General features: G+C 40.2%; 1 protein-coding gene across 3 annotated transcripts in view; it reads left to right on the forward strand.

Moving 5' to 3' along the window:
- TBL1X (transducin beta like 1 X-linked) overlaps positions 1 to 22,422 on the forward strand; it is a 244,390-nt gene that overhangs the window by 193,353 nt on the left and 28,615 nt on the right. For all 3 annotated transcript variants that reach the window (XM_054271693.1, XM_054271691.1, XM_054271694.1), the window contains 2 exons: positions 14,934 to 15,079; positions 17,853 to 18,102. In XM_054271693.1, the coding sequence (XP_054127668.1) occupies positions 14,934 to 15,079; positions 17,853 to 18,102 (396 nt within the window). The remainder of the gene's footprint in view (positions 1 to 14,933; positions 15,080 to 17,852; positions 18,103 to 22,422) is intronic.

Here is a 22,422-nt window from a genome sequence, read left to right on the forward strand (position 1 = left end):
CACCGGTGACTATAAATGCCAGAAGACACAACAGCAAATGAAAGAGATTTACTCCACAGCTTCAGAAATAATGCAGGCCAGATTTAAAGGGCTAGTGTTTAAATACAGTCTGAGTTCAAACCCCTACAGTTTAAGGAGTTTGCCAAAAGCAGGGTTATTACACTGATGATTTGTTAACATTAGCTGAACCCAAAGCTTCTAAAAATTTTATCAGACACAACAATGAATGTTGTTTATTAGACCACACAAAAGTTCAATTCTTTTTTTCAGGTATCTGAAAAAATCTGATCATGTAAAACTTCCAGGCTTTTCCATAACATCCTTCCATGATGGGAGGAAGAGAGAAATAACAAAGGAGGAAAAAAAAAAGGCAAAATGTCCCTATACTATTTCATGTATTTTACATCTGCGAGGGACAGGAGCACTTGAGATCCTTTGAAGCATTGTAGCAAAGATGCTGAAGGGGGCTCCACAGTTCATTATGAAAATGCTGGCAGGTGATTCTAGTAGGAGTTCAGCTCATGTAAACTTGAAGCTAGAAGTGAAATTCAGTAACTATATATTTCCTCCTTAATTTTCTGTCAGATCAGAAGCCTTGCACAGGAGAGTATTAATAGAGTTGAACTGTCTAAACCATTTTTGTTGCTTTTTAACAAATCTTGGCATACTGAGGAGAGTTTCAGTGAACTGGAAAAAGCAAATGTTGTGCCAGAATTTTTAAAGGTTAAATAAGATGATCCAGGTAACTACAGGTCAAGGACAATCATTGGAATGCTGAGACTAAATATCTCCAACAAATCTGAAGAGATGACATCATGCCAAATGCCAGCCAGCAAGTTTTTATGGATAATAGATCTTGTCAAACATACTTGATACTGCTTCTTTCCAAGATCAGAAATGAAATTGACAGAGATAGCTGTGCTGACATTAATACACTTGGACTACTTTATGACATTTATTTAGTCTTGTTGACACAGTGGTTAAAACCAAAATGAAATAACAGTGAGTAAAATCAGTGTAATCCAGAGTTACCAAATGGATTAAAAATTGAATAACAGAAACATCTTGAAAAGCGATTATAGCTGGGGAGTATTCATCTCAAGGGTTACTTCTAGTGGGAACTCACAGGAATCTCTTCTTGGCATAAGGCTGTTCATCAGCTTTATTGGTTACCTGGAAGGAAATATAAAATGATTACCAAGTACATCTGCAGATGGAATGAAATAGTAAGTTGTGGCATTTGGTGAGTTACACTGACTGATAATGGGGTTTAACAGAAAAAAGTACAGCCAGGGAGACTGCTTTGAGCTGCCTGCTGCTGGAGGAGCAGGCTGGAGAGGATGCTCCAGGGGCTGCTTGCTCCAGGGGCAGTGCAGCCAAATTCCTCCCTTACAGGACAGAACAGGGACAAGTTAAGGCTCTAAATGTTTAGCTGTATTAAAATAATTTAAATAATTTAAATAACTAAGTAAATAGTTGTGTCTTCTCACAGGTGACTGTCTCAGTGCTTATCTCTGCCCAGAAAATCAAAGCAGTCTATCATAATTTCCATTTATGCTCTGTGGCTTAATGCCATAGGTCTTTCACCATGAAGGTGACTTAGGTGTTAACCACTTCCCCAGTAAGACCATCAGTGCCCCTTTCTTGAGATACAAAGAGAAAAAGTGTTTATTTTCAGTTCAAGGTTATCTCTTCCTATCCAAAGTCAAGTATTGCAGTGTCTAGTTTTCTCCTTTTTTATTACGAATATTTTTGGTGCACAATTTAAAGGCCATTCTTAAAAGTGCTGAGGCCTTTCAACCATTGTTTATCTCAGGGGTCAAACTTCTTAAAATCAGGTTACATTTATTTCTAGGTGTCTTGCTACAAAGTGTACTTTTAAATGAAATGTTGGCCCCAGTTGGGTGCATCTATCTTAGAGTGTACAGCCAGTGTGGAGATGGGAGCACACAAAATCACACTCCTGTGCTGGATGCAGTTAGATCAGCAAAGCATGTCCATTGATGAAAGTGAAACAAGCTATACCAAAGTACAGCCACAGTTCTGGCATCCAAATTATGTTAATTACAATTAATAGCAGATAATATTAAGATTAACATAATATTAATATAAGAATAATATTAGTTCTATTAACTTTGCACCTCTTTCAACACTTGAGATGCATGCTTTTGCTAGCAGCCATCTTCATTACTGACATAGACTTTCTGTTGGGTTTCTTTTTGAAAAAAAAAGTTTTTGAAAAAAAAAGTACACAATTCATAATGTAGAGCTTTCCAGTTCTGTTTTTTTCCAAAAGAGAAACAGGTAATTATTTGTTATTTGGAATGAAAGTCAGAGCAGTACAATGCAACGAGGAGTGATGAGGATCCCAAGGAAATTTCTAAGAGTTGAGGGAGGATGGCAAAACCAAAGGGAAATCAAATGTCTCACATACTTCTTCATCTAAAATGTGTTGCCATCTGTTGTGAGTGCAAATCCTGTCTGTCCAAATGCTACAATAAATTACGTTCCCTACCCAGCCCAGCATGTCAATTCAGTTATTAAAGCTTTTCAAATGGAGTATTTTTGATGCATTGATCATTTAACAGCGTTCCTTTTCTAGCATTTATATGCATGCTGCAGTCTGGAATTCATGTCTGAAAATCAGGTCCTCAGTTGCCTGTGGCTTTCACTGTTCTCCAGTAGAACACTTACTGTGAAAAATGTCTTGCAATGACTGCTTAGAGTTAAGATTGTGTAAGCTTTCATTTTTGCTCAAATTTTTACTTTTTGATTTGAATTTTTCCATGTTTTATGACACATCCTTGATAACTGTTCCCCAGTGTATAATCTGCACCATGTACAGTTTGTACCACATCTAAGACAATAAAAACAGTAGCTAGATGCTTTTGCTAAAAAAGATATCAATGACATTTTTAGATGCTGACTTGGGACAATTTACCATTTTACTTTGGAATTTTCATTTGTTTTCTTCCCAGCCATGAAAATGAATGCAGCTAATAAAAAAAGTTTTTCCCCCTCTGTAAATTCAGGATTTTAGCAGCACATTGGTCTGTCTGGTTCATAGTTGACAGATTTTCTTGTTTTCCTAGAGAAAAAGATTTTCTCTCAGGTTTTAAGCATCGATTCAAGGGCACAGAGCAAAGGGTTTCTGTGAATCACAAAACTCTTTGTAGTTAGACATGTACAAATATGGGCCTTTGCTATTAACCACATCCAAGGCATTTTGCTGTCATTTTGCCTTTGGAAATTATGAGAGAAATTATCCAAAATGTGGATATTATGATGTTTCTGGGATTTCATCCTTGTGATGAAACTAAATACTAATAGTTGGAATAGTACTAAATTACTTTTTTTTCCCAATGACATTAGCAATTTTTTGAAAAAGAAGCAACAAAATTTGAAGGAAAACTACATTTTTTTATTGAATAGTTTTCTTTTTCGACCTAGAAATTTTACAGAAAATGTAAATATCACAGTTTGCTTGCGTAAGTTCTCAGGCAGTAGGGAATGATTGAAGATGATATTCTCTGTTCTTTTGAATTGGTGCCTGATGCAACAGTCTTTACTTACATAAGCCTGTGTAATTTTTCTCTGAAGTCCATACTTTGCCTGCATGAGGTATGTTTAGAGTGTTTTTTGAACAACTGTGTATGGCACAGAGTCCCTGAGTCACAGACGAGAGACGTGCATGTTGAAAATAATTCAGATTAAGCAAAGCATGAAAGATTGGCATATATAGGTCAGCTAAATTTGCTTCAAAGCTAACTGCTTCCTTTGTGTGGGAAGATTGCTGCGAGGTAGAAGAGGAATACACAGTGAATGTTTTTTTCTGAAATTATTAAAATTTGAACCTTGAAGAATAACTCATTAGAAGGATGAATCACTTGGTCAATAAAGGCAATTGTCCAGTGTGGCCGTAAAAGCCATAGTGTGCACTGATGGCAGAGTAACTGGATAATGATTCTTCTTTTGCCTTTTTTATGTTTTGTTGCAATTTGGCTCATTAGGATCGTAGGAGGGCTCAGTCTGGACAGTATCTCAGGAGATGGCAGAATCAGTGAATAGTTCAGGTTGGCAGAGGCCATTGGAGATCATCTAATCCATCTCCTCTGCTCAGAACAGGGTTGGCTGCACCAGGTTTCCCAGGGCTGTGTCCAGTTGGATTTTGACTATCTCTTAAGGATTGAGAGCCCACCACTTCACTGGACAGCCAGTTCCAATGCTTCTATCACCCTCACAGTAAAAAATGATTTGCTGTGTTTCAGGGGAATGTCGCATGTTTCATTTTGTGCTGATTGCCTTTTATCACAGAGTACCAGTGGAAAAAGTGTCCATCCGCTTTGCACCTCCCTCAGGTGTTTTTGCACAGAGGATAAGCCATCTGTGAGCCATCTCTTCTCCAGGCTGAGCAGCCCCCAGCTCTCTCAGCCTCTCCTGCAGATGCAGCAGTCCATTGATTATGGTTATGGATTGTATTTCACTGGGTTCTCTCGTGGATAAGGCACTCCTGTGTCTCAGCAGCGCTGAGCAGAGGGTGAGCATCCCCCCCAGTGACCCTGTGGCAGTGCTTTTTGTGGTACAGCTCAGCATGCTCTTGGCTTTCTGTGCTGCAAGGGCACATGGCTGGCTCATGTTCAAGTAGTCCAACCTCCTGCTCAGCACTGGAGAGCCTCAAAGATCCTTTAAACAACCTGTAGAGGAGGGTTTGCAGGGCAGCCACTGCTGTGTTCCCAAGGCTCTGCACACAGCTGTGCTCTAAAGGCAGCAGTGATGGGAGACCTTGTGTTTGCTGGGGGAAAAATGCATCCGTGAAATGACAGCCTGCCAGGCAAAGATAAAACACACATTTTAGTGCTGATCCAGTAGCAATCTGTGGCTGCATTATTTGTGTTGATATGTGTGTTAGCACAGTCTCTTGGGCCTGGTGTCCTGCCTGCAGCACAGGGTGACTGTGGCTCACAGAGTAAGGACCCTTCTGACCTTCCCTTTGCACAGCTCCTCCTGTGCTGGCCAAGCATTACTGATAAATAAAGTGATGGTACATTTTTCAAGGGCATACATGAAAACTGAGTGCTTATATCTCACCGTAAAGTTTCTGTCCCTCAATTTTCCTGTTTGAAAGCAAAGTAAATACTATGGACAGTACCTCAGCAGATGTTGAATGTTCATAGTCCTAAAATGTACTGAAATCCTCTGAGTAAAATGTATTACATGGGTGCTGGGACAATATTTAACATTATTTTTCAATTATTTCAGAGTGCTGTTTATGAATTTATGGGTGAATATATATTCCTAAAAGCAGGATGAATGAGATACTAACTGTATTTTGCAGGAACTGGCCTTAAAACTCAAGGCAGAGATTCTTTCAGCTTTTCAGCTGTACAATAGTGAGACTTCAGAGAAAAACAAACACTACTTTTAATTCTCATGGCTTAGCACAGACCTGATTTGTGGGCATGCAGTCCTATTGATATGATGCATTATCCTTTTTAGGGCCAGCCTACTCAATTAAAATAAAATAACTTCAGGTTTGGTCCAGATCTCTGATTTATTGAAAGTTGGCTGTAGAACCAGCCAAGAACCATAGAACCAAAAGTCACTAGAGTTTTCATGAATTATTTTAGATAAATAAGGCCACAGTGTTGTTCTAGGAATACAATACATGGTTAAGTGACTCTTGGATAAGAACAATTAAGAAATTTGACCCAAAAAATAGTTTGCTTTAAATTTCATAAAAGTCACCTCAAAATGAATGTTCCTATATGACATGAAACCATCTGTAACAACACATATTTCATATAATATTATATATATACACATATAATGCCTCCAGCATAATATTTTTGCAGTAAAATAGTATATTATCAAAAGGGTATTTAAGGTATTTTAATAAACCACAACTCCTTTTTTTTGATATCTGTTCTACTTTTCTGTTTTCCTTTTAAACTGGGAAGGCAGTGACTGTATGGTTCCAGAAACAGTGGGCCTTACTCTGAATTTGAAATTATACTTCATTATTTGAAAATGCATTATGCTGAAAAGACAAATCCATTTCTAAAATAAGAGCTGTATTATTATGCAGTTTCTTCTCTGCTAGTAAAGATTTATTCTCTTTGTAAACAATGAATGCATTTTAAGAAAATCAGGGTCAACGTTAGAAGGCAACAAGCTTTGTTGAGCTACAGTTCCCAAAACATTTTTGTTTAAACTTAACAAAGCTACAGATCTTGGAAAGGATGAAGCTGAGCACCTGTGCAAGTCAAAAGCAAATTGGACACTTTTTTCATAGAGCAATAAATATATACTAGCAGTGTTTGATGTTGGCTTGACAAAATCCAAATCTGTGATGGTGAGGACAAAATATTTTTACATGTAAAGAAGGTTTTGGGTTTATCCTACTTTGTTCTGGTACATTTCAAACTAATTTAATAGTCTGTATGAGACCCATTTTTATTGTTTTATATGCACAGACTTGTGACTTTTGTGACCAGATATCTCTTTATATACAAATGCATAAACAATATTTTCAAATGCTTTGTGGTGCAGTTCAAGAGGTCTTTTTGAAAATTTATTCTATTTACCCTGTTTCATAAGTGGTGCAGAATTTTTAACTTCATGTGAAGGAAAGAAATACACTGTATTTTGGGGGTTTTCCATTTGCAAAAGCCTGCTTACCTCATATTTCCTTCTAGGTCTCTTCACAGTTTTCTAAACTTGGGATATTTCAGTTTTTCTTTGGCCTGAATGTTGCCATACAGGGTTGGATATTGGACACTGAGCAAACACAGCGATTTTGAAGTTACACAAACATAAACAATTACACCTTTACAAATTTATTCCATGGCACAAATTTTGGTTCTGATCACTTCATGTCCTGTTTTTTAAAGCTTGCAAAAACACAGTATTTTTAGGGTATTAAGAAAATAGCATGTGGGGTAGAAGACAGATGTCTAAAGGTCAAGATGGCTTTGCTGGTAAAACCGGTGCAGTCCTACACATTTCTCACTTTGCTGCTTTTCAGTTTGAGTCTCCAGGCCCAGGGGAGCTTTGCAAGTTTTGCTAATAACCTCTGTGCTGAGAATGTTCAGCCGTGGTGCTTACAGACACCCCTCCTCACAGCCATCCTGTGTTAGGGCTCTGTTTGTAGTCACCATCCACATAACCCTTCCTGGTGTCAGGTTCCTGAATGTCCCCTGAGTGTCACCTGAGGTGTCCCACTGGCCACCACTCAGGGTGTATGTTAGAACAGGGAGAGCATAGCTTAAGGAGAGTATATAGGACTGTGGAAGTCTGTTCTATAAACATTATGCCTAATTTTATGTGTATCTCTTTCTTTAGATGTTTGGTTGCACAGACAGGGCTAAACGATAACAGCATCCCATGAATTCAGAAATTAAAGATTATTTTCATCCTTGTGGCCTTCATAAGCTGTTTCAAACTTTGCCCATAATTGCAGTAAATTGCTAGATCTGTACTGATACTTGTAGTTTTATTCTCATTTGCACAGAGTGAGTGAAACAGGATTACTTCAGACCTTGTTTTCAAGAGCTTTTTATAAGTTCCTCTTTCCATTGCTTGTGCTCTGTTTTCTGTCTGTATCGTATTTCTCTCTTTGTTAATTTGCAGCCCTCAGAAAGGCTTAAACAGCGAGTGCCAAGTACCACTCATCAAAAGATCATTTCCAAGTTGTATTAATCTTTTCCAACATACTTTCCTGCATGAAAAAGAAAAAAAAGTACCTGCCAAAAACATTCTTTGGCACATAATAAAATAATTTTGGGTAGCAGACGTTTACTCTGAATTCTTGGCAGAAGGTGAACAGGTCCAATATCCAAGAAAAAAGGGCGTAACATTTAATATTAGTGAATAATCACGACTGTAAAACTTTGGGTAGCTAGACATACTGTAATTTTACCTACAGCTAGGAATCCTTTCTTTATATTTCCCAGTGACTGTGAAAGAGTTTGTAATACCACAAACACATTTCCCAGGGTTCTGGAAATAATTTTAATCATTTAGCAATCCTAATCTTGAAACAAATGTGCAAGCCCTATTGTTCAGCTGGTTCTTCTAAAAATATATTTCAATTGCAGTTCTCTATTTTAAATTGCTAATGTGTGTCCTTGTTAAGCCCTTTATGTAATTGCAAAGGTAAGTCTTCAAAATAAGCAGACACTGCCAAAAACAGAGAGATACTCTGGGATGTATTACTGAGAAACAGAAACCTCAACTAAGAGAAGAATCTCAGTCTGCTGTGAATAACAAACAAGATCTGGTGTAGGATTCTTGTCCACCGTTATTTTTTGTAATTGTTAATAGAATCTTACCAGTGGCTTAAGGCACCAGGCACTTACTGTGACCAAACATATTTCCAAGAAACCAGTTGCCCTTTTTGTAAAGCTTTCCCATATATGTACACTTGGAGTTTATGACCATATTTTTATGGATACATAATTCAGTTTAGACAAAAAATCTAAGGAAAAGCAGGGATAGGGATCCATGTTGTATTCTCATTTCTCAGTGCATCATATAAATGGCAACTGCAGTCAAGTACAGTGAAGAGCATCACTATATTCTCTCAGGCAATGGAAAGAAATTACATCACTTGCCTCAGGAGCTAGATTAGCTTGTGCTAGGCCCTGAATTAAGAAAATACAATTGCTCTAACTTAAGTTGTTTGCTCTTGGTTTTGCATACAGAAATTGCTTTCAAATCTGCTCTTAGTGATACATGTGCCTTGCCTCTGTACACTGATAAATCTAGACCTACAAAAGTCTTCATTTAACACTGTCTGTGTTGTTTGTCCATCATTAGTTTTTGGAGGAAATTGTTCTGTTCATGGTCGTATTTCACTGGGGTTTTTTTGTATTTTTTGGACCTTTTTTTAGCTGCTGTGCTGGGGCTCTAATTTATTTCAGAACACCACATTGCACCACTCTGCCCTTCTTGCCTTCCTGCTCCCATGGCACTCCCAGGACCAGACGTCAAACTTGGGATGAATGTTTTTCCACTGCTTGCATCTGGTTTCTTTGGCAGGCAGTTGTGCAGGCAGCTTTGGAGCTCCTTGGGTTTGGTAACACAGTGGAGCAGCTGATGGGATTGCGGGTGGACGTCTGCTTCTCCTGCATGTGATTTTCTTTTGACTCATGATGCAGTGGAATATTTCTACTTGATGTGTCTGAATCTCCTGGGAATTTTGCCCATATACCCATTTATGGTCATAAAGATGACTTTCCTTTGCCCCTCACAAACTTTTTTTTTTTTTTTTTTTGCCCTGCAGCCTGTATAGCTGTACAGGCCTTCTGTTCTTGTCTGAATTGTCCTTTGGTCAAAGTCTCAGCAGTAGTGCCAGGGGCATGACTTGCCGTAGAGAAGACAGGCTCTTCTGCAGCCAGAAAGCTTGAGATTGTGGGTGGATCCCATTGTAGCAGCTTCATGTTGATTCTGCTGAGCCAGACATTTTAATAATGTCTAAAGCCTTGTTCATTTTTGTCTCCTCTACCTGCCAAATACTTTAAAAAGGAACACTGTGTTACTTCAGAGGTGAGGACTGGAGGAGCTTGTGTTGGAAATTTCAAAAAAGAAAGGCAACACAATGGCAGAGAAATCAATTAAGCAAGAAGTGCTGGTTATTTCCACGTGGAGATGTTTAATTGTTGGAGAAAAAGAAGGGATTGTCAGGTAGTTTATTCCTTTTCTTTTGTTTTTCTTCTCTCTTTCTTTTAAAGTAATAGCATCACTAATTTATTGATCTCCAGAAATTGAAGTTAAGATCTCTGTATATGCAAACCTCAGTCTGGACTGGTTCAGTTAAAGAAATAGGAAAATTTATTGAAGGAAATTACACAGATCTCCATATGAAATGTCACTGTTTTTCAGAAAAGAGGGCCGCACTCAGCATTAGTTTTACAAAGATTTGTAGGAGTGGCTTGTTACTTGTATTCAGTGTTGGGATAGAGGGTGTTCATCATCAAGATGCCCAAAGTGTATGAAAAAGGCACTTTGATTTTCATAATTCTCTATTCTCTGTTTTATTGTACTGTAGCAAATGTTTCAGTGAAGGATCTTACAGTGTGAGTAACTGAACCAAATAAGTCGCAAATAACTGAAAAACACCTGGGTTTTAAAAATTATCAGTACAGCAAACTATTTAGGTTAACCCGAGAAAACTAAGACCACTTAGCTCACAAACAGAAAACTTTGTTCAACAGATCACTTGTCTATTGCTCATCAGGACATCCCCAAAGTAACACCCCAGTAACCAGTAAGGACTGAAACAGTTCAAAGTTCTTTGCTTTTACAGACCCCTCTTTGTCATTCCCCTCACCTGTACAAATAAAGCAGCAGGTACTGTAACTGCTACAATTCAAGGTTGCAGTTTTACAAAGACAAGCTTTTTGTGGTGCTAAAGAGATTGGAAAATTAAAGGAACACTTGGTAGATGTCAGTTTTACCTGGAGCTGTGAGTGCCAAATGAGCCAGCGTGGGGAATACTCAGCATCACCCCAGGTGTGAGTCTAAAAGGAGGCATAATGCTTTGCTCCCAGAAGAGATGAGACACATCACTGGAGAAGAAGCGTCATTCCCTGGGCTGTGTGGCTCCGCAGTTGCCTTTCCTACACCTACATTGACAGGCATTTCTGATGTGAGCCAGGCATATTGCAAACAATTAAAACTATGTAGCCTTCAGATCAAACAAGCATGCAACAAGCGTCATTATGTTCATTAAATAAAACCTTGTCATTTTATGATCAATGACAAATCTAGCTTCAAAGGGAAGCCATTTCTAACTGAAAAAGGAACAGCCAAAGGAAAAACCCTCCATCATCTCCGTTTTTGCAGTTATAGCAAAACCTATCAGTGAAATTTTGCAAAACACAGTCCTACATATGCATTTTTTGGCACTGCCTAGGGCAAGAATTCCCAAACGGCTGTGTATGTACCACTGAGAGTATATACAGACACCTCAGTGTGGGAAAAGATATAGCACAGAACCAGGACCTGTTACCACTGTCAGTACAAAAAAACTGTGGGAATCTCTCAATTAGGAATTGCAGTCAGTTTCCAAGTCTGTTTCTGACTTGTGTAATAATTTTTGAGACTGAGGGGGTCATTTAATTAATTGTTTTCTACATTCATTATTTCTTCTCTGCTTTTATGCTCTGTGAAATACTTCAAGTCCAACTATAAGTCACCTCCATTCGTACCAAGATCATCCCAAGATGAACTTTTTCTGCACAAGAATTTTTTCTGCACTATTCCTATGGGTATATTTTTCATTTATGATAAAGTCTTTACAAATTATGCATAGCTTGATGGTTTCTGTTTTCCCATCTTTTTTGGGGCTGAAAAAACCTGGAAGCCATTCTCTCAAGTCTGCTGAAAGATTCCATTTAGGGCACTGGTCATGTCACAGCAATAGCAGCTGGCTCACTGCTATGAAACCTGTTTCTCCTCTTCAGCCTTTTGTGTTCATGCTTTTAACCTCAAAAGCTTATAGTCTCACTGCATGTGTCTTCAAAGGGTATATTGCACTAAAATTTTGTTTACTGGTGCTATTTGAACAGAAGTTATTGTTTTGTGGAGTGATTATTGCAGTCACCAATGACAGAATTTATGAGAAGGAATGCACGCAGACACGGATTTGCAATTTTCATTCATTTCACTGCTGCCACGGCATTTTCAGTTTGTCTGCTGTAATTTCATGTCTCCCCCACCACATCCTTCCTTCAGATCCCCACTTGCAGAGCTCCTTCTGTCTCTGCTCACGCTCCCAACTGCCTTGGCAGACTGGGGCTGGGGGTGGTGCTTGTGTCTTGGCTTTGTGTCCCCAGTGTATTTCACAATCTTAGAAGGAGGGCCAGGTTAACAAGCTAACATTTTTTAAAAATTGCCTTTGTTTGATAGAAATCACCTTTTCATAAGACTGAACTATGGAGCTGCAGCTTTGCTGTGTAATTTAGTGTAGTTCAGTGCAGAGCCCTGAAGAGAACTGATGACATCTGGTAACTATAAAAATAAAGCTCAGGTGATTCTTCAGTGTTACCAGAAACCTGATGTAGGTACAGGTTCACTGAGGATTTTTTTTTTTGACTGTGTGAGGTGGTTATAAAACTGTTTATTTTCAAATGAACCTTACGTAACTGCTGTGGTAATACAAGAAATCCGGAGGGAATTAGCTATCTGTTGGAGAACTGGTTGGCATATTTCTGTTGGTTTTTTGGCTCTTTTTTAAATTACAATTGTATTGGTTGCTTTTTTTTTTTCAAGAGGTGTGAGGAGTGCTGTGTCCAGCAGCACCTACTTAAACAGTTTTGTGCCATTGATTTTTGTTAATCGGATCTTGTCTGATAAAATCTTAGGAAAGTTGCTCACAGCTGCTGGAAGTGTGTGAGTGAGGTTGCTCCTCAGTGACAGTGTACCAGGAGTTTTGTGTTTCCTCATCTAACAGGTGCTTTGGTGATAGTTTCTCAGCATCCAGAGAAACAGTAAAATAACATGTTTCATTGCAGAAACACAACTGAGTTTTGTACTGAAAAGTTTCTTCTCCCACATGCTGTGAGGTGAGTTGTGTTGCTCTCTGGGGATCAGCACTGAACAAAGAGGTTTAGCTGTGTGCACAATCATCTGTCTCCTGGCAAAGATGGGGCTTGAGATATGCCAGCAGCCAGCTAAAAAATCTGTAAGACACAAAATACAATAATGAGATGTAAAATGTCATAGTTAAGATTTATGTCTGCCATAGATCCACAGTCGTGGTTTTCCACTTTTTTACTTTTTCCTTCCATGTTTGTTGATTGCCATTTTTATGCCATCCTCCTGTTGTTTCAATCAGAGACCATGTTACAATTTTCTGAGCTGTTGACTTGGAAACTAGCTGCTGGGCATTTTAGCAGTCACCTTTAGTGCTCTTGGACAGCATCTCAATTTTCCTAGATTTACGATTTATCTGTTGTGTATTTTTATGCTCATTCTGTTTTAAGAAAGTTGTGTTACCATCGTTGATTAACTCAAATACACATAAATATAAATTAAGAGGAATCTGATTCTCTAATTCTGGCTAGTTTTATGCCATATATTTATAGATACACATAGAGGTTTCAGTGTTCAGTGATTAGGCCCTAGACCTCTCAGGTGAAGGCTATGTATGATCAGTGCTTGATTTCTCTTCCTCATTGTGGTTCCCAGTGATGTGCTTAGATGTCCTAAAAAACTAATAACCAGGGAAAAACACTGCCCTGCAGATCTTACAGTCTATTTCACAGCTGGAGGTCCAGTAGCTCATAAACTAGACCAGGACATGAAGAGCAATGCAGAATAAGAAATTGGCCTAGGGATTACATAAATGATACTGCAGTTTTTCAGTGAGGGTTTTTTATCTGTCCTTTTTTAATGCCTTGTGATCCCATGGAATTCTGTTCATAGGTGGACCTGCCATTTCCTAAAAAGTGTCCAAAGCATCCCCCAAAACTGGGAGAGTGCCAGGAAGGGAAATTAAGGTGGGAGGGGACAGAGTGGAAGCTGTTAGCAGGAAAAAGAGAAAAGCGGCAGCAAAATAAATTGCGTAGGGGGAGGGGGAGAATCATAGAAATACATACCTTGGTTTCAAATGTGGGAGGCATTCTGTTTCTCAGCTTGTTTTTGCTAGCTATCTGTGTTAATAATTGAGCTAGCTGGGAAAAGCATCTTGAAAAGACAGAAAGAAAGCATTACTGTCGAGCAAGCCCAAAATCACATCCCCAGCCTGCACACAATTGGGCATTGCAGTGATATAGGGGAAATCCCTTAACGGACAGAACTGTAAATGAAACTGGTGTTGACAAGGGGAAGAGGCACAGCTATATTTAACGGAAGTATTTTCATTTGAAAGCTGCTTTCTTTTTTGGGGGGGGTTTGTTGTTTGTTGTTTTTTCTTGTCTAGTTGGTGGAGACGATGAGAGCTCTTCCTGTTTGAGACAGTGCATGGGTGGTTTCCCCAAGGCTTTTAATGTTAGATTAATGCTCTGGAGACAGTGTGATGATAAATGGGTTCCTACAGTTATATCTACATCCTGTTCCCCCTCCCCCCTCCCACAGCTGCCCCTCTGTACAGTCTCTCTGCAGCACTCGCCTCCATACCCAGCAACAGTTCTGAGCAGCTTCAGACAGAATTTAAGGCAGCACTCTAAAATTTGTCTGCCAAAATTCTTTAATTTTCAGTGCTGTTGCCTTCATTGCCGCTTACTTACGCAGACAATGACAAAAATGAAACAGGGAAGAGAAAGACTTCTGGCTGAAGTACAGGCCACCTCAGCTTGTCATCTGCTGTGTGGCAGATCCCAGTTAATTACTTTTGCTATTGCTGTTCACATACAGAAAATAGGTTTACAGAGGTGGCCTTTCTGTGGTTTCACGTTTTAACAGCAGTGCTCTGCCCATCATATTGTACTAAGCAATAAATGAGCAGAGGATTTGAAATCTTTTCCCTGGTGTAACGGAATGGCTCCTCTGTGTCAGCTGCATCTATGCCTTGATTTTATACAACTTGCATGCTAGTAGGGATTTAAGTGTGCAGCTTCACAAACACCCAGCACTGAAATTCAGCAAGGGGAATGGAGATTTGAGGCACTTTTTTTAGCTGGACCTGCCCTTGTGGCGATTGCTGATGTTTACATGTTCTGGGGGGCTGTGTTTCGGTTAGTGCAGTTATTTTTCTGTGCATGCATTTCCCTTTCTATCTATATGGCTTGCCCTGTATGTGGGGGAGGGAGGGGGATGGGCAGGCAGGGTGGCTGAGGTTGACCTCCCCAGCTCCGAGCAGTCAGCCCACACCCTCCTGCTTACACGGCAGCGTCTCTTAGATCTCAAGACAGAATTATTTTTAGACCGTGAAGGTGTATCTGGCTGGTGCATTTAGATTTCATATCATGGCTTCCTTTTCCTGCTCTCAGGTTTCTCCCACTCGGCCTTTACCTTCGGTATCGAGAGCCACATCAGCCAGTCCAACATCAACGGAACACTAGTGCCACCTGCTGCACTCATCTCCATCCTCCAGAAGGGGCTCCAGTATGTGGAGGCCGAGATCAGCATCAACGAAGTAAGTGCCACTGCTGCCAGCTGCCATCACTGCCACCGCTGCCACCGCCATGTGCTGGGACGTGCCGAGCAGCACACCCCAGTAGCCCCAGCACGAGCCACTGCCCAGCTTCTCCTCATCTGGTTTCATTTTATTCCTCAGACTTTGTCCCATCCCAGCAGAGAGCCAGAAAGCTCTGAGATGGAGACAGACGTGTTTCTGGTTTTTCAGCTGTGGCAGGGAGGTGTTCTCTGCACTGCTTACCTGGTGTTTCGTGGTGTTTCTGCTACCCCAGCCAACAAATCCAGGGTGTACAGGTTCTTGCAGCAAACAAGAAAAAGTACCTGTGCTTACAGCCTTGTGTTTTCAAGGTCATAGCAGAATTTGGCAGGAAAAACCTGCAGCATGGGCTAAAACTTCACTCCCTGACACCTCCTAGCAGGCAGCACTGTTCACAGGCCATGAGAAGCCTGATCAGAAATCCACAGAGGTCACTGGAGAGTGATTTCAGTAACTTTGGCCTAGATCATATGAGATGAGGCATCATGTTCATGGTGAAACAGTTGCATGTAAATTCTCAGTGTGGCTGGGGTGCAGGTTTTCTGTAGATATTGTATGAACAGCCACAGACTGTCTCTGTTCTCCTTGAGCTGCCAGTGGAAACAAAGAGGGGATGTGGGAAAAGCCAGTGGTTTTGCCCTTCCAACCTTAAAGATGAGGTGCTTTGAGAGGGAATGAAGCCTGACACATAAGCAAGTGCTGCATTACAAGATTTTTATGATAGATACTTCTGATTGACAAGCATCTGTAATAAAAATTAATACAGAGAAGCTACTGCTTTTTCCTCTACACCTGAATGTAGCATGTGAACAGCATGGGTGAGAACAAAGGAATATAAAATAGAGAAAAGGCTTTGTTGTTTGCAATGTGTAGTTTGGAAACTCTTTTGGTTTTATTCAAACATTCTGTGTGTTTTTTCTTCTTGTGACTCAATACCATGTTTAAGATTTGTATATGTGTTGTTTTGTAAATGGGGCAATAACATTTGACATTCATGCCGAGCTGCACTTTGATGCAGTTGTAATAACAAACCAGTGTTAGGAAGCTGTCTCAATTTGCTGCTACTTAACATTTTGCCCCATGCCTGAAACTGGAGCTACACAGTTAAAAAGTTCCAGCTCTGAAGCGCTTAGATCAGGTTGTAGGGTCCTGCATTGCCCAGCTTCAAGACTTTCCCTAAAATGAGAGAATAATCTGAAAATATGCCTGTTGTCACCTATAAGATTTATGTTTCTCTCTCATGGTTTGAGTCAGGTTGAACAAGGCCGTGAGCATGATCTAGTGGAAGGTGTCCTTGTCACAGCAGGGATGTTGGAACTGTATAGCCTTTAAGGTCCTTTCCAACTCAACCCAAGCCATTCTCTGATCCTGTTCAAACACATACTGTTAAGTATGTTGCAGCAAAGCAAAGGCCACTCATGCTACATCTGAATCCCAGGAAGGGCTACCATAGATGCTTCCCTATGTAATCAGCGAGTCTATGAACTAGTGTGCATAAAATTATTGTTTGTGATCTATTAAAGGGCAGTCATGTAAATAGTCCAGTGAGCACATTTACAGATGAAAATGTAAGATGTCAGGATCTGTCGGCAAATATTTTGTTTATTGTGTAGCAAGAATTTGAGTCAAGATTCAAATAAATTTTGGCAGACACATTAAAAAAATGTTGAGGAAGACATTATGGTTTCTTCTCTAATGACTGTCTTCTCCTTTTTCTTCCTCATGAGGAAACAAGTATGTATTATCTTAATATTGTAATTATAAGGGGTAATGCAACAACTAGGTCAGCAGAAACATACCAGTCAGGCAAACAGCTGTTTTTCTATATTAATTGTTCTCACCTATGGAAGATTATATTGTTTATCAGCTACATTATCTATCTGTATCCTATTCTTACTTGCTCTTTCTCAAGAGCAAATCTTTCACCACCAGATCATTATTATTTCAAAGAATTGAAGGGAGTCTGCAGAAGATTGGCAAAATTGCACTTTATGAAGACTACTGCAATCTTTCCCCTATATTTAAGATAATAGGAGAGTGAAAGTGAAGAAAAGCTAAGTCAATATAGTCTCTATTAAGTCTTCAACAGCCCCTAAAAGTTTACTCAATTGGTAGTTGAAGCTGAAGTCTAATTTACAGAAATCAAAATGAAATTCATAACTATTAATAATAATATAGTGGAATAAAATAAAAATAATGGTAAGGCTGTCTTGTATGATCAGCTACAACTGGTGGTGCTGGGTTGAAAAACACTGGATAAGAAACCACTGAATTTATGCATGTTTTGGCTGAGGTTCATTATACATCATCTGCTTCCATTCCATTCCTATGCTCCTGCAAGTGTGGGAAAACAAGCAGTTTAACCAAAGTCTTTTTGCCTTTATCATGGCTTTAGCCGTGGCCCTGTTTTTTCAAGCAGAAAGCAAAGTGAAACTTTTTGTCATTGGTCAGACGTATTTTTTAACACAGCTTAACTCTTTTTGCATCTATAAAGCATTTATATGGTAGAACTTCCTATAAAATTCCAACAAATTACTTTTTGACCAATCAGATTTCTGAGTGGACCATGAGTGCCACCATCACAGATCTGAGAGAGAGGCAGTCCTTAATCCTGTGGCCCTGTTGGTTCAGTCAAAGTGCAGTATTTTCACACGGGCTCATTTTGTGATTCTTTGCCGCCTGAGTGCTGAAGATCCTAACCCCGGGATTTCCCGTGTGCTCGTTCTCCCTGCAGGATGGTACAGTATTTGATGGCAGGCCTATAGAGTCCCTGTCTCTGATAGACGCGGTGATGCCTGATGTCGTCCAGACCCGGCAGCAAGCGTTCCGAGAGAAGCTCGCGCAGCAGCAGGCCAGCGCCGCGGCAGCCGCGGCGGCCACGGCGGCCACAGCGGGAGCCACGACGACTGCTGTTTCCCAGCAGAACACACCAAAGAACGGAGAAGCCACTGTGAATGGAGAGGAGAATGGGGCACATGCAATAAGTAAGCCAACATGAGCTGGCTGCAACAGCTGCGCAGTTTATGTTTCCATAATATTCTTGTACATGGTTGAGAGATGGGGTGCAAGGTGTGCTTTCTGCATGGTGGTAGAATTCAGGGCAATCATTCTAGGGCATGTTGATTAAAAATGATGTTTCATGTCACAGGGCTGTGTTATTTCTGTCTCTAACAACCTGAAAACTTCAGATATGTTCAGAATCGCGAGTTGAAGACAAAATCAAGAGGTGGAGCTGTATACTCTCTCCTTGGAGCAGGCTACCCAGACTTTACTATCAGCCTTCTAGATGCTTTTAGATATTAGATAAAAACTGGGCTCTAGCCAAAGTTTTTCATTTTGGCCAGGCCAGGAGAGAGATGAGTTGAGAGGCTGGGACCTTGTCTTGGTTTTAAAGACAGGTGTCTGCCAAGGAAGTCAGGAATCTCCCTTGGAATGGAGAATATGACCCTCTTGCCTCCAAATTATTATGACTTGGAAATTAGGGGGCTTTCAGGCAAAGATATGGGAAAAGAAGTAACAGTTCTTTCCTGGTATGTGTATGTATAACAAGGCAAAACAACCAACCACTCTGGCAGCAGCAGCAGACAGACCCCCAAACCCGGCTCCAGCCCTCTCTCGGCTGTCAGGCCCTTTCCCCGCGGGTGCAGTTCCGAGCACAGCCAGCAGCGGCGCTGCTGGCTCCTGGCTGGGCAGGGCAGGGCAGGTGCAATGACTCCCCCACGCCTGCAGAGGGCGCTGTGGCCGCGCTCAGCCGCCTCGCCACACAGTGATGGCAGCTCAGCCAGGGGAAAGGATGGGAAAAGGGGCCTGCTTTACAAACCCACAGGAGCAGTAGGTCCCTGTACCTCTTTGGAGGGCAAAATGAGCTGTAACAGGAACCTTGGAAGCAGCAAGGGTGGGAGAAGACAGCAGGAGATGGAGCCTCACAGTGGTGGTGAACTCTTTCCACAGTGATCTCAGCCTGTTTCCCTTCTTATGCAGACAAATAAGAGAGAGCAAGGAGCTGCACTCAGCCCCTTCCCCCAGCCCAAATCTCCTGCTATTTCTGCTGGTCCAAGAGAAACCACCCAGCTAATAGAGTAGCCAGCCACACCCTTCCCCTGTATTGTGGCAACTTCTTTTGTCTCTCTTGAGTGCCTGTTGTTGTTGTCCCTTAAGACATGTGGGAGAAAATTCCCTGAGAGAAAGAAAACAAAAGGAGTAATCCTAACCTCCAACAGCCCTACAAACCCTATCTGTGTAATTGTTGTGTGAGCAGTGCATAGCTGTCCTTTTGCAGTAGCTGTCCTGTGATTATCCATAGCCTTGGCATGGTCCATGGCCCAGTTTGGCATGTTCCAGCTTCCATTTGTGTAGGGTGTGGCCAAGCACAGGAGCATCCCTATCCTTACTGTCATGGTCATTAGCCCAGTTGGACTGTACCAGCTGTCCATTCCCAAACAGCATTGCCAAGCACATGTGCCAAGGACCATTCCCAGCAAACTGCTTGGAAGCAGCCAACCTGTCTTGAAAACATACAGCAAAATTGTTCCTTGGCCTTTTATTTAATAGCATGTGCTTATTCATAAATTCACTGCAAGTATCAATTTCAAGGTCTCACCTTCCTGAGATTTCCTTAGTCTTTGGGAACAGTTGGTTCTCAAGAGTGCTGAATTCACCTTTGTTCATGGGTGACTAAGGAACACTGCACTTATATATTAATCATCCAAAGTCAGACATTTCCAAATGGAGTGGGTCCTACCTGCTTGTGTAACTAGATCCTGATGCCTGTGCTAACACTGTGGGGCAGATGGATTACTGGTTCTGGTTGCTGTGTGCAAGGCCCATTGCATACTGGCTGACTTCTGAAACCAGCCCTTACTGCCCAGTCCTCTTACTAGAAAACTCCAGAGGAACATGCATGGCAGGTTTTGTAGGAAGTCCTAACAGCTCTTTGGCTTAGACAAGGTCAGGACTGTAGTCATGTAACAGATTTTATTAGTTCTGCAATGTAGATAAAGTTATCAGTCTCCACCTTCTCTTTGATCTGAATAGATTCCTGTGCGGGTCAGTGAGAAAAACACTTTCAAAACAGGTTTTCCTTCAGAGAATTCCAGTTAGACAGGTTTGTTTCCCGCAGTAAAACTGCAGTTATTTAAACAACGTTTTTATTTGAGAAAGCAAATGTAAGAAAGATCTGAACATTTTTAAAATATTGATCTGTTCTTAGACTATAGATTGCATATGTTTTACTTTCAACTAACCTTCTGCTTTGAAACCTTAATAATTTTATATGTGAAGGGGTACAAACTGAAATTAAAGTACTGTTAAATGTATCAAAGGCTGACATTTTGTTTGTTGGCACATCTTCAGCTGACATGTGAAAATTTTAGGGGAATGTCTTGCTGTGTCAGGGCCAGAAAAAAACAAAATCTTGAGATAGAAAACTGATCCATCGGTTCATCACTAAAAGAGAACCTCTCAGATATATTTCCTTCTGATCCAAAAAAATATACCTACTTTTGTATTAACAAAAGGAAAGCCTTAAAGATCAGTTCATGTTTACAGCTGCACTGTAAGCCTTGATGTCTCAAATCTGTCATTTTCTAATTAAAAAAATAATAATTCCCACAGCTATTTTTAGCAGAGGGATTTTCACAAACAGTTGCAGACCTTTTCTTGGAATGCTGCGAAGGACTTTTCCTGGGAGAGAGAAATAATCAGGAGTAGAAAAGACTGCTGATGTGAAAGCTGTGAGAAACTTCCCAAACCTTAATTTTTACTGTTGCTGTATTCCACAGACCTGGCATATATTGGCAGAAGTTTAAACAATGTGCTAGTCCTTAGTCATAACCTGGAAGTCACCCAAATACCAGGCTCTCAAAAAAGGTGGAATGGGTGGAGCGGGAGGAAGAGGTGTCTTTGAGAAATTACCTAGTTTGCATTTATTCTGGCATGGAGTTCTCCCTGACACTCTTAAGTCTTTCCAAAAAGGTTTTTACATATTTAATATTATATGATAAGTTTTTGTATGTAGCATTACCAATACGATAGATTTAAGAAAGAGAGGAGGCAGAAAACAATAACAATAGTTTGAGGTGCAGATTCAAATACTGAATAAAAAAAGTTGCTGCCTTTTCTTGTTGCTTCCCAAGTAATGTTCTCAGTTTTAAGTCACTTCAAATGTTACAGGAAAAAATAAAAGTCAGCATGTAGAAATGGAGCCAAACTTTGGATTGTTTTCCAACACAAATATTTATAGTGTAATTTGTTTCGTTATATTTGGAAGGATTGGCTTAGGTTTATAAAAAATAAAGCTCTGGAAAGAGGAGTAAGCTGTGTTCCTTTATTAAAACTACAGCCATAAAGAACAACTTTAGTGAAAGGCCTCTTGAATATTTAAGTAAAAAAAAAAGAAAAAAAGAAAAAATGTATTTCCTGAGAAAAGACAGGGTTAGCGCTCACAAGATCTTAAAAATATCTATTTTTTTCCTTGGAGGAAATAGTATTACTTACCAGTAAGTAAGTAATACTTTTTCCTTTTAGACTAAAAAAAAAACCCTCAATCTTAATACTTTGGGGTAATATGACTTCTAATTTCCAGTTGTTTGAGATTTTCTATACATTTGAGGAAAAGAATTATAGTGTAGACTATTACCAAAGATCCCCGGGCCTTTAGAAAATGTTTTGTATTAACATTTGGACAGAGTCCTTCCCTATGTGACCTGCAGACTTCGGTTTTTCACCTGAGGCTATGCTGCAGTTAGTAGAAATGCCTTCTCTTTCAGAGAACCCCCCCAGGGCAATTTTGTGCAAATAAGATCTTAACTGAAAGCTTTCTGCTTGGAAGGTACTTTAGAACAAAAGAAGCCTGTTCTTGATGGTTGCTGCATCTCTCTTATCTATTCATTGTTATTCCCCATGCACACATTGTAGCTGCATCCATAGGAAAGCCAAATTTCCAGGTGAGACCAGGGCCCCCAAGAGCTGGTGCGGGTGAGGAACTTGTCACTCTTGAGAGGGTGCCCGTTTGTGCTCAGGGGTTTCTGCAGCTTTTTGTTGCTACCATAATCATATCAGTCATATCCTGCAAGTGTCTGTGTGAATCTGGTAAGAGCCTGAGGCAGTATCACAGAGGCATGAACTGTCCTGTTTGTTCAATGGGGCATTTTAAGTTTAGTGCTGAACAGTAACACTCTGAATATGGATGTTCCTGACTACTGATGCAAGTAGGAAAAAAACACATAAAATGTAAACAGTGGCAAATTATTTTTAAAGGCTTCTCATCCTTCCCTCTGTTTTCTCATAAACCACCAAAACTGTTC

The sequence above is a fragment of the Melozone crissalis genome, unplaced genomic scaffold (genome assembly GCF_028551555.1).
Source record: "Melozone crissalis strain CALT ecotype California unplaced genomic scaffold, PUWL_Pcris_2 ptg000013l_1, whole genome shotgun sequence".
NCBI classification, from domain to species: domain Eukaryota; kingdom Metazoa; phylum Chordata; class Aves; order Passeriformes; family Passerellidae; genus Melozone; species Melozone crissalis.